The following is a 12,328-nucleotide window of genomic DNA, read 5'->3' as shown; positions in this document are numbered from 1 at the left end:
CTCCTACTTCCTTCCCTCTCTAGAATGGGCCGCGCAGGTTAGCGTTATAAACGATACGACTTTAAATGCTAGTGTTTAACAGACAGAGAACGAGGACCGAGGGGGGTGAAAGTTTCAAAACTACTCCGAATAAATACCTTGTGTTGAGACGTAGTGAAGCTTTCTGCTCGAAGGAAGCGCTTACTTAAAACGTTGTGGAAAGCAACCGCTAGCGCTTAGCCTAGTGCCGGAGAGCCCGTATGTATGTCTCACTCAATTGCCAGACGCCTTCCAGATAATCAATACAGCTCTCCACGAGTGGAGTAAAAGGTAAATTTTTGCTAAAAGTTGCCACTTGTCCTGCGTAACCGGGCAACCTGGGTCGGGTAGGAATGTTCGATATAAAGAATAGAACACCGGTGCACGATAGTGCAATCCGTCTGACGTGTTTACGGTTCCCCGAAAAGCATCTCTGAGCCGGGCGGTATGTGGCCACTGGCCGGGAAGCTAAAGTATTGCGCCGACTGAAACACGTTCGCCAGCTGGGCAGACGGCGTCGCTGTCACTGTCGTCGAGCCCGTCAGCATCGGGCCAGCCGTTTTCGCGTCCTCTAGCGTCCTTGACAACGTGTCCGGTTGGGCGGTTGCCGATTGCGGTGGTAGTGGTTCTGGGGCAATAACGCTACTAGTAGGGGCGCTACCCGGCGCTCCGTTGTCAATTTGCAGTGTCAGATTGTAGGGATCATTAATGTAGTCCGAGTAGATGTCGGACGCTTCCGCTGGAGCCGGGTTCGGTTGTACGAAGATCGGCGCAAAGCTTTGCGCAATGCCGATCGGTACGTGCTGTAGCGATGGGTACTGCGAACCGGCCAGAAGATGGCTCATCGGAACGTTGCCTGTCTCAACATCGGTGACGAGTGGAGCGCGTTCGCTTCCTGTTTCACTCTGCCCCTGCTCTTCCCGTCGCTCCGTTGGCGACTGTTGCGGTGGTGCTGGTGGTGCTGGACATGATGTGCCTACGATTCCGGGAAGTTCAATTATGTTTGATGCAGCTGGCGCAACTGATGAAGGCGCGGACACCGCTGGCTGCGGCTGCGTTACAGCATCTCGTGCAGGGGACGAAAGGAGTAGATTGGCAGGCTCCACAAGCCCCGTGATCGATGATTCTGCTGCTCCAGTCGGTGATGGTAGCGTTGAAACACGTGGCAACACCATCGGAAGGGCATTAAAATCACTCGTGGCGGTACTGCTCATTAGCAGATTGTTTGAAGGTGCTACCCGGTGCACTGGAGTACGATGAACCTCAACTGCCGGTACCGAGTGACTCACAGGGAGGACCGGCATTGCTTGTGGCTGTTGCAGCTGCTGAATATAAGAGTTTGGAGGAGAGGCCGAAAGCGCAGACCCCGTCGCAACGGTCGATACGGGGATCGGATGTAGCACGACGCGCGGGTTAATACTTTCTCCAACGGCGGAGCTGTTGTTTATCTGACCGCCTTCCAGGATGTGCTGCTGCTCTCCTGCAAGTGACGGCGGAGCCGTTGGAGCCGTCGTATGGGAGGGTGGTACGGTAGGGCTTGCCGCTCCGGTACTCGCATTTCCGCCTGTTCCACCACTAATACTAACCGACGATCGGACGGCTAAACAAACGAGAGGACAACAAAGCAACATTCAATAAACAAAGCTTCTTGCGAACAAAATGATCATTACCTTCGTGTTTGAACAGTTCATCCTTGAGGTTGGGCAGAAATCCGGATATGCGCTGCCAGGTAACGTCCCACAGCATAGAATGGGTAACACCGTCGGTATTGTGAAACACGCATACCTAAAACGCAACAGTAACAATCAACGTTAAGTTCAAGTAGTCTGGCAGTAAGGCGCGTCAGTCCGTGCGTACCGAATGCATAACAAGGAGCATGTTTTTCAGGCTCTCCAGCACTGCCTCGTACAACATATCGGAGCCAGCCGTCATGAACCGCTCGAAATAGTCCAGTATCTCGAGCCACAGCTCCTGAAAGTTCGGCAAAGCGATCAACGGTGTCAGGTGGTGCAGAAACACCTTCGACATGATGGTGGCCGTCCTGATGCGGGATTCTTCGAGCAGGGACACCTCCACCGGACTGGTTGCCTTTTCCTGCAGCAGCTCTTGGAGCAGTGGGAACAGCACCTGAAGCCAGGAAAAGGGGTAATTAAAAGACCACACAAAGTGGGGCTGCATTTCTATCCTACCTGCTTGAAACATCCGGCCCACTCCAGCCCAGTCAGCGTCTGAAGGTCCTGGACGAGCAGTGCGCGCTGCAGGCACGTGATCGCACTGGTGCGCACCTGGCGCCGCTGGTCGGTGGCGAGTCGTGCGATGCCCTGCAGCAGCGGACACCAGCCCTGCGACCAGAGCGAAGAGCACTGTGGCACGGCACCACCTTCCTCGGCCCACCAGCGGAAGATTTGTGCCGTGCGCGTGTGCAGTGTGTGCATCAGATCGAGCAGCTGAATCGATATCGACTGGTAACGCTCGGGCAGCTCCTCCGACTCACTGTCACTGCTGTCCATCGCCAGCGAGGAGGACGACGAAGAGGACAACCCGGCCCCCTGGTGGGAGGCTCCATCCCGCAGCTTGCGCTGACGATCCTTGCCCGATCCGGGCTTCTTTTTGGTAGCCTGATAGTCACGCTGCTGCTGGTGATGTTGATGCGTCTGGCCCATCGAAGCCTCGACAAAGGTGCGGATGCAGCGGACGCAGCTCTCAAAGTTGTACGGCGTGATGTGCGCTACGTTGCGCACGATGAACGCCAAACTTTCCCAACACTTGACCAGCGCGAACGGCGAGTGCTCGAGCAGCTTGCAGTGGTACTGGATCGAGTGCCGAACGGGCGTCCCCGGCGAGTGCCCACCGGACCCGCCCGACACTAGATCGATCGCGTCCTTGTTCACCATTATCCACGCATCGCCCGCGGACGGGCTGCTGGGAAGCGGTGCCGGCGGTGGAGTTGGTGCCGCCGTCTTCACCAGCGGCATCGTGGCCGTCGAGCTGAGCTCCGAGTCGGAAATGTAGCCCCGGTCCGGCAGGCCGGAGTCTTCCTCGCTGCTCAAGGCCCCGTCCGACTTGGCACCGCTCACTGCTGCCACCTGCTCGACCGCGTGGCACTCCGGCGGCACGGCACCGGCCCCGACGCACTCCAGCACCGTGAACACGATCACCCAGTCCGCCTCGGTGTGGATGTTTTGGGCGCTCGTTTTCAGCAGCTCGTACATGCCGATCGAGATCGGTTTCGAGATGGCCAGTATGACGGCCGGCCGCAGGGCCAGCAGCATCCGCAAGCTCTGCAGGATGGTGGAGCAGATTTCCTCGTTGCGCATCAGGTAGATGGCCAGCTTGAGCAGTGCCACCGTCGTACGCTGCAGCAGGTACGTGTACTCGTGCGCCGAGGCGCCCACCAGCAGCGTATACAGCTTGTCCTGCACCCGGCCCCAAACTGGCAGCAAACGATCGCGATTCTGTATCAGCACCTTCACCAGCAGCTCGAGCAGAAACACGACCGTACACTCGCCGTACGCCGGGGCGGTCGATTTGTGCGCCTCCGGCGGTACGATCATCGCCAGCAGGCACCCGATCAGCTCTTCCAGCGATTCCAGCTGAAGAAACTTGGACTCGTTCACGATCTGCTCGATCTGGCAGTCGCGGACACACTTGCGCGACAGCTTGATCACCTCCTGCTCCTCGTACGATGGCTGCCGCTGCCCGTCGTTCGCCAGGTACGAGTACAGCGAGCTGAACAGACCCGCCTCCGTCTTCGGCAGTGGGTTGGGCTCGCGCAGCAGCGTCACCTTGCCGCTTGTCTCGCAGAAGTCTTCCGCCTCCATCAGCGCCTTCGGCAGCAGCTTCAGCTTGAACAGCTGCAGCAGCACATCCATCGTGTGCCGCCATCCCTCGCGCATACAATCGCCATGCTCGTGGATCAGCCCGAACACGGTGCGCATCGCCAGCTGCGCCTTCACGTTCTGGCCAAACATTACGCTCGCCGTAATTTCGTGCGCATCGTTCGGGGGCGGCGTCAGCAGCGTCGTGAACTTGCACAGCGTCAGCACGAGCGCATCGAAATCGCCGTGCAGCTGAAAGTGGGCCGCAATGGCGGCCGACTTCATGAATCCGCCGATCGCTTTCTGGTAGAGCGATGCGTTGTCGAGCGATTTGTCAAACACAAAGCTAAGGGCGGCCAGCGTCGAGCCCTGGATGACGCGATACAGCTCGCGATCATGCTGGGGCCCAAACACGTGATGGAAGATGCCGTCCTTCGTGGCACCGCGGCGCAGCAGCACCTTCCACAGATAGTTCTCACGCACCTGGCCCGTCTGTTCCGCGGGCATTACGATTTCTTCGTTTCTGTTTTAGAGCAGAAAAAACGACCGTTAGTGCAGTCCACTGAAGTTCCCTTTACACCCTTCCAATTTACCTTATGGCGTGATAAATCTTTGTTAGCATTTCCTGATCAAAGTCCGAGTTGCCGTTCAATCCGCGCAGATTGCGCAGGAAATCCTCCACCGTCATCGGCACGTTCAGCCGCTTCGCATTGTGATTGTGCTGGTCCATGTTGAGCATGATCACCGCGTACGCCAGCCGGAAGGCAGCGTCCGTATTGGCGAACGGTTCGTTGTTGCATTCCTGAAAGACAAAACCGTATATATAGCATCAAATCCTCTGAATTCCTTCCCGCACACGCCACTCCCCACTTACATGCCAGTGGTCGGCAAAATGTTCCATCACGAGCGATATCAGCGGCGCTTCACCGGGCAGTCGGAACGTTTCCAGATACAACCGCAGCGCCTGGTCGATGGTCAGGCCGGCAAAATCGAACGACTTCACGTACACCTCCAGGATGCGGCTTTCTACGTTCTTCTTCTTGCTAATGTACTCGCCAATCATCTTCTTGTCGAGGCCCGAGTTTTCGCGCAGAAACTGTGCCACCTCCTGCGGGTCGAGCACCGGATTCAGCAGCCCGTTCTCCTGCAGAAACTGTATGCCCTTTTCCGGCCGCTGGTTAAACAGATCCGTTCCCTGCGTTAGCAAGCGCTTCTTGCGCTTTATTGCCGCCAGCTCTTCGTGCGTGAGCTTCTGCGATGCGGCTTCGGAGAGCGAGGCACCCTCGGCGGCGGTGCTGGGATCTTCCCCGCCGGATACATCGGTACCGATTCCGGCCGCTACCCGGCTAATGCGATCCCTTTGACTAGAGTGTAGAAATTTGCTAATATTCTCCACCAGCACGGCCGGTTCGGTATTGCCGGCCCCTTCTTCCGGGTCGCCTTCCTCCAGCTCGAGCGCTACCTGGCCACCGGCTTCACGGGCGGCTTGTGGCGTGCCGGCGTCCAGCACGATCTTTGCCGTTGCGTAGGAATTGTTCCGCGAATGGCGCATGTACTTCGGCTTCTGGCCGTTCTTCGCCTGCGCGCAGTTGCGCTCGATCGATTCGACGATCGTCAGCAGCGCGTCCATCGACAGTGTGTGGATGCTGTAGATGGCCTGCGTTGCGGAAAGCGTGTTTTTCGACAGCAGCTTCGTCAGGTCCTCGAACAGGTTCGAACAGTACAGGTCGCAGTCGTAGTTGATGTATAGCTCGGCCGCAAAGCCCGGAATGCGCCACAGCTGCAGCAGATTGTCCATCGCCAGTTCGCGCGCCTCGTACAGTATCCGGGGGCTGTCGTTCATGATCATGTCCGCCACGCGGGTGAGGTAGTGCTCGAGCTGGAACTTGAGCTGCGATCGGAGCGACTCGAACAGCAGAAAGGACAGCTGCAACCCGGCCGCAAAGATCGATATGCGCTCCGTCGCGAGCAGAGCGAACAGATTCCGGCACAGGTCGTCCTTCACGATCGCGATCAGCGAATCGTACCGACCGATGCTGTCGGCGCCAACCTCGAACGTCACGGTCAGCAGAGTCAGGCCCATGTGAATCATGACGTCACCGTTCTGCTTGTCCATGGGATTGCACAGCGAAATCAGAAACCGAAACAGCTCCCGTATGCAGGGCAATCCGTACGGGAGGTGTGTAACGGTGGCGGCCCCATTCGCCACCTGCGGAACGTCCTCTTCCGTCTGCTGGGACGTGAATCGCACGCCAACGGAGTTCACAAACGAGGGGTCGGTGGCGGTGGTACCCTCCTCCGCGCCCGGCGCTGTAACGGTTTCCAGCTCGGTCTCTGCGTTGGAAATGCCATCTTCCGCCGATGTAAGCGACTGCCGTTCGGCCGATTCCGATGGGAGAGGAGCTTTAGGCGTTTGCGATATCGTTCCCTGCAGATCGACGATAACACCCGCTGGTGTGGCCGGTGTAGTGGACAGTGGCATCGGCTTTAGCCGGTTCGGTGCCGTCAGCATTACTGGCGTGACTGGTTCCTCTCCCGAGCCGGCCACGTTCGCGGGATCTTCCGTCACGATTTTCGGAACCACCGGAGCAGCCGCGTTCGTGCTCGGCACGGCAGTGGCAGCGGCTGGTTTCTGCTCCTCCTTCATGCTGGTCTTGCTGTACTTTCTTCGCTTGCCCGACTGATCCATCGAGCTGGAGCGCATCTTCAGCGTCTTGAGCGTGTTGTAGCTTCCACCCTCGACGAACTGGGGCAGCCGCATGAACAGCAGCAGCACGATGTCTTTCAGCGCATTCTCTGCCGTGCGACGCACCAGCTCGTTGAGGCGCGGCTCAAAGCACAGCCGAAAGCAGCTCAGGATGATGTCGCACATGCTTTCGTCCGACAGGGCGCTGCCTTCCGGGCTGAGCACCAGCGTACGGAGCACCTGTATGATCTTCATCAGCACCACCCCGTCGGACGTTTGGTCCGTGCCGACGAACCGTGCGTGCGTCACCGCATCGGCAATGTTCTCCACCGTGGCCGCCAGGGTCGAGTGTGTTGGATCGATCAGCCCGTACGACAGGAACTTGTTCACGGCCGACAGGGCGAGGCTGGTGACGGGGCCGGTCGTTTCCTCCGACCGGATCACGTCCAGAAACGGCGAAAGAAACACGTTCGGTTCGACCAGCCGAAGGTCCTCCACCTGCAGCAGCACCTCTTTCAGCTCCTGGAAACTCTTCAACAGCACATCCTTATCGTCGTCCTGCAATCAAACGACGGTCGAAAGGGTGTAATTATGATAAAACGACGCTCCCGTCCGTTCGGGGTCTGCATTCCACTGCGCCACGGGTGCACAGGACCGTTCCAGATGGTGGCTGGCAAGAGCCCCCCCCCCCCCCCCCCCCTTTGCGAGTCTGCCCCTGCGCCTACCTGATACGTGTTGAAGCTCCACCTTGACCCGCGGCGCATTGCAGTCGTCAGGGTGGACATTTCACCCCGCACGACGAATATTCCATTCCCGGGCGGTGACATCTTCCCCTGGATGCCAGCAAGGTGGCCAACGCGAAACGCGAAACAGTTACCAGCGAGCGAAATTTGCTTGGATAGAACGAATCGGTGTCACTTTTTTCTTATTTCCACCATAACTTCCAACTCACAGTAGTGACGTTTACTATTTTTTCTCTCCCGCCTGTTGCCCCCTACCCGCAACGCACCTATTTCCCTTTCTGTCTTTCTTTTCCACAACAAAGCCCAGCAATGTCACCCGCAAACGGCTGGTTGACAAGCCGGCCGCAAATTGTTGAGCAATGATTAAAAATTATGCTATTTTTATGGATCATGGTAGTTAAAAAATAATTAAGTTCATTCTTTCACAGCTGCCTCAAGTTAGATCGTGAATGAACAAATAGCAAAAATAAATTATTTTCATTTTGATCACGTATATATAAACCTCTGTCAATGAGCCATCTTGTTTGCAACCATCTTGGCCATGTGACACATTCCTTCTGACAGCAAAACGTAAACAGAAACGCAAAGCACGAGGAAGCAAGAAATCTCCCCAAACTGGACGGAATAAATACATAGCGAGACGGAAAAATCATGGGAAAACTCGATGTAACAATACTTCGGTACCTCACCAAGGAGGATTTCCGCATTCTAACAGCGGTAAGTCGTTGATTTTGGTTTGTGTGGGTAAATTGTGTGCCATTTGTTTTGCTCATTGCCTCCCGCCATTGCTGCGCAGATTGAGATGGGCATGAAGAACCACGAGCTTGTGCCGGGAGTTTTGGTGGCGGCTATAGCCAGTCTCAAGGCTGGTGGAATCCACAAATTGTTGCGCGAGCTGTGCAAACATAAACTTCTCTCATACGAACGAGGCAAACGATGTAAGTAGTGTGCAATTCCCCTCCGCTCTGTAGCTGATCTCTGCACGTATCATATCCGTGTTTGCTTACATTTGCAGTTGATGGATACCGGTTGACGAACTTGGGGTACGATTATCTGGCACTAAAGTCCCTTACATTGCGCGGAGCCATCTCCGGGTTTGGCAATCAGATCGGCGTCGGCAAGGAGTCCAACATCTACACCGTGGTGGACGAGGAGGGCAAGTCACTGTGTCTGAAGCTGCACCGGCTCGGCCGTGTGTGCTTTCGTAATGTGCGTGAAAAGCGCGACTACCACGGCAAGCGACGCACCATGAGCTGGCTGTATCTGTCGCGTATTTCGGCCACTCGCGAGTTTGCCTACATGAAAGCGCTGCACGAGCGTGGCTTTCCCGTACCGGAACCGATCGATTTCAACCGGCACTGCGTCATCATGGAGCTGGTCAACGGATACCCGCTCACGAATGTGTCGGAGGTGGGCAATGTGGAGGCACTGTACGACGATTTGATGAATCTAATCGTGCGGCTGGGCAACTGTGGCGTCATACACGGCGATTTCAACGAGTTTAACATCATGATAACGGACGACCAGCGCCCAGTGCTGATCGATTTTCCGCAGATGGTTTCGACCTCCCACCTGAACGCCGAGATGTACTTCGACCGGGACGTGCAGGGTGTGCGGGAACTGTTCCGCAAGAAGTTCGGGTACGAAAGTGAGGACTATCCACGGTTCAGCGATCTGGAACGGGACGATGAGCTCGATCGGGAAGTGCTCTGCTCCGGATACGGGTTCACGCAGGAAATGGAGGAGGATCTTTTCAAGGAGTATCACGAAGGCAACAGGCCAGACAATGCTGCTGACGAACAAACAGACACTGAGGACGAGGATACAGACACTGGCAGTACGGTTGCTGAGGTTGAGGCAACAGAACACGAGCAGCCCGCTGTGGATGAGAAAGAGCTCGAAGAGTGTCGCCGCAAGCTGGAGGAAGAGATAAAGCTGTCTGAAGAAAAGCCACAAAAGGACACGAAAAAGAAGGAGCACAATGCAGCCATTCTCAGCTATCTACAGTCGCTGTCAGGGCAGGGCGAGCTGGAAATGCCTGATCGCAATGAAGACGGAGAGATCGAGCCGGAAAATCAGTCCATCATCGAGCAGCGCCAGGAAGAGGAGGATTATTTCCCTGCCGAGCCACTGGAGCAGCCGAACGCCGCTGGCCGGGACCATGTAGAATCCGATGATCCGGAGAGTGAGCCGGAAGATGCAACGATCGATACCAACTCGCGCCAGTACCGCATGGCGATGGTGCGCAAATTGCTTGACGATGCGCGCAGTGTCCGCTCGTACTCTACCACAGCCAGTACGATCGCGCCAACGATAATCAGCGAACGGACCAAGGGCGACATTCAGCTGCGCGAAAAGAAGGACATGAAGAAACGGCTCGTACCGAAGGGAGAGGCCAGCGCGGTCCGGCGGATGCGCAAGGATAACAATGCGATCATGAAGGAGTATCGCGGTTGGGAATTTTAGAGTACTAATATATTGGTTTAATGATGCATTTGAGTTTCGATGGCTCAAACATATAAATAAATAACCCAGTTATATATAAAAATCAAACAGTTTGTTTGAAATCCATGGTTTGACACATAGCGGGAAGCCAACAGCAACTGACAGGGACACAGTCTGCTCTCGAGTAACGCGGTTAACGTTCCAAAAACATCAACGTTCCTCAAATATCTCGTTCTAGCGACAACATACATTTCATAAAACAGTACATTTGATAAATTCTAGTCGTTTCGTAAAAAAACTTATTTCATGTGATTTCTGCCAAACATATCATTTTTAACCATTTTCAACTGAAATTTGACAGTTCATATCGGTAGAAATTGCTCTGACAGCTGTCAAGCTAAGAAACGCGCGTATGTCGGTATCTGACTGTAAAAAAAATCAACTCGGAAAGAAGCGCTGTCTGCAGAAAGTCAATTTTGCACGCAGCTGTACCGAACGCTTGTGGCGTGCTTTGAGTTTGTGTTGTTTTACGATGGCGGAACTTTTCCCAACCACTTGCCGGTTTTGCTTGGCGCAGGATCCATCCACCAGATGCTTTTTCGACGCATTCATTTGCAAAGAAGAACGTAGCAAAGTGCTAGCTCTGCTAGAAATGGAGGTGCGACAGAGCTACCCTGTTGTTGAGTAGTGCTGAACATAATGCGTGTGTAATTTCAATTTGCAGATTCATCCGTCGGATGCGTATACGAATATTTGTGTGGAATGCGAAAACAACATCGCCATCGTCTATAGCATTATTAGTGAAATGCGAAGCAACAACAAGCTTTTCCTTGCCCTTCAATCGTAGGTTGTTTTGCGTGTTAGCCGTAGCATCTCTGTTTTACATCACCTCTCCTTTCAGGCAGCAAAACGATGCACAATTCCAGCAGGATAATTATGCCAAATCGGAAGATGATAACGACGTGCCAGCCGGACCAACTGTACTTGGCCTTTGCATAGAGAAAATCGACTATAGCGACGAAGAATATTTGTACGACATGGACGACCAATTGGAAGACGAGGACTCGGTTGCATACGAAGAAAATGATGATAAACAAAATAATTCCGCCGGCGAACCATCGGTCGATTCCAATCGACCTATCCGGGAGCAGCTAGAATTGCCCCATGAAGATGATATCCCATCCTCACGATGTGGAAAGTGCTGGTTGACGCTGTACAGCGCCAACGATTGGAATGGCTCTTTGCGTGGTAACCATTTTGGATGCTTGTACTGTGCGGAGGTATTCGCGTCGCAGACCGATTTAGAGCAGCATCGGGAAAGCTGTGAAGAGTATCAGTGTGGTGGCTGTAATCAGAGCTTCACCTTTTTGCAACAGCTGCTAAAGCACAAGTCGTGTAAGCGTAGAAAAATGCAACGTTTGCGAAATGTTAAACACTTGTTAAACGCTGACCATCTGCTCGAAGAGCAAACAAACCCATTGAGTTGTGCAGTGTGCAACGAGGAATACGCTTGCAATGAGGAAGTGCCGGAGGACATCCATGAAACACACCAGGAGATCGACGTAAAGTGGCATCGATGCGATCGGTGTCCCAAACAGTTCTTTTCGCTTACCTCCGCACGCCATCATCGTGCCTTGCATACACTCCAAAAATTCCCGCGGAAACATCAAACTTTGTCGAAAGAATGCAAAGAAGCGAATCAGTCGAAAGGATCGAACGAATGCACCATCTGCCGTACCGAGTTCAAGTACCATCGCGAGCTGCTGCAACATCTAGAAACGGCACACGAGGGCGTTTCCATTGAGCTGTACCAATGCACGCAGTGCGATGGACAGTTTACCTCCCAGGCAAAGCTGGACAAGCACACGCATAACACGCACCGGGCACGGAAGTCCCGGTACTGCTGTTCGTACTGTGGGCGCCGGTTTAACAAACGCATCATGCTGGTGGATCACGAAACCGTTCACCGTGGGCAGACGAGGTACCACTGCGACACGTGCAGGCGGGGCTTCACGTACAAAAGCTCGTACGATCGGCACATGGAGGTGGTGCACAGTGAGGCGAAAAATTTCTCGTGCAAATATTGCGCCAAGAGCTTCAAAAGGAAATCGACATTGATAACGCACGTGCGGCTGCATACGGGCGAGAAACCGTTCGAATGCGCCACTTGTGACTTCCGTTGTAGCGACGCTAGCTCTCTCCGCAAGCACAATATCAAATTCCATTGGGCCAAAAAAGGAGAGAAGCTGTAGGTTTTCGAATATGTACTGGAAATACAGCAATGCAAATGATGTATGAAATAATTGTGAAAAACACATACAAAATAAAGCTACCCCTTTAAAGTAAACCCTTGGAAGACTTGTGAAAACGGCATCTACATTCGCCCTGCCTGCGTCGCGCTGGCCACACCTAGAATAGTTTACAGTTTACGGGAAAGCTACTGTTGCCTATTTTTTTCAAAACAAAGTTTCATGAAAAGCGGCTGTCAAACGGCGGAGCTGGCATTTCCCATTAGGCAGTGCTCTAGAATCGGATGTCGGATACGACAACCAGCAAAGACAAACGTATATACCTCGTAAAACATGTCCATGGTACATCTTGCATACACAGTCTGTTCC

The 12,328-nt window shown here is 54.2% G+C and overlaps 3 protein-coding genes across 3 annotated transcripts; 2 read left to right on the top strand and 1 right to left on the bottom strand.

Annotated features, from left to right (window-relative positions):
* Positions 1-246: 246 nt before the first annotated feature.
* On the bottom strand, positions 247-7,526 carry LOC121603618 (Golgi-specific brefeldin A-resistance guanine nucleotide exchange factor 1). The gene is made up of 7 exons (XM_041932620.1): positions 7,248-7,526; positions 4,711-7,080; positions 4,430-4,638; positions 2,208-4,359; positions 1,876-2,145; positions 1,689-1,803; positions 247-1,618 (listed from the first exon to the last, which is right to left on the bottom strand). Exons 1-7 carry the CDS (start codon positions 7,347-7,349, stop codon positions 429-431), a joined length of 6,408 nt encoding a protein of 2,135 aa, XP_041788554.1. The 5' UTR covers positions 7,350-7,526; the 3' UTR covers positions 247-428.
* A 286-nt stretch (positions 7,527-7,812) lies between these two features.
* LOC121589902 (serine/threonine-protein kinase rio2) lies at positions 7,813-9,812 on the top strand. Its single transcript, XM_041909154.1, has 3 exons — positions 7,813-7,982; positions 8,062-8,203; positions 8,281-9,812. Exons 1-3 carry the CDS (start codon positions 7,917-7,919, stop codon positions 9,729-9,731), a joined length of 1,659 nt encoding a protein of 552 aa, XP_041765088.1. The 5' UTR covers positions 7,813-7,916; the 3' UTR covers positions 9,732-9,812.
* Positions 9,813-10,160: 348 nt separating this feature from the next.
* LOC121590109 (zinc finger protein 271-like) lies at positions 10,161-12,017 on the top strand. The gene is made up of 3 exons (XM_041909505.1): positions 10,161-10,368; positions 10,435-10,553; positions 10,612-12,017. The coding sequence occupies exons 1-3, from the start codon at positions 10,243-10,245 to the stop codon at positions 11,960-11,962; spliced, it is 1,596 nt and encodes a 531-aa protein (XP_041765439.1). The 5' UTR covers positions 10,161-10,242; the 3' UTR covers positions 11,963-12,017.
* Positions 12,018-12,328: the final 311 nt, after the last annotated feature.

The sequence above is a fragment of the Anopheles merus genome, chromosome 2R (assembly GCF_017562075.2).
Source record: "Anopheles merus strain MAF chromosome 2R, AmerM5.1, whole genome shotgun sequence".
Lineage (NCBI taxonomy): Eukaryota > Metazoa > Arthropoda > Insecta > Diptera > Culicidae > Anopheles > Anopheles merus.
This window is presented reverse-complemented; position numbering and strand designations above follow the sequence as displayed.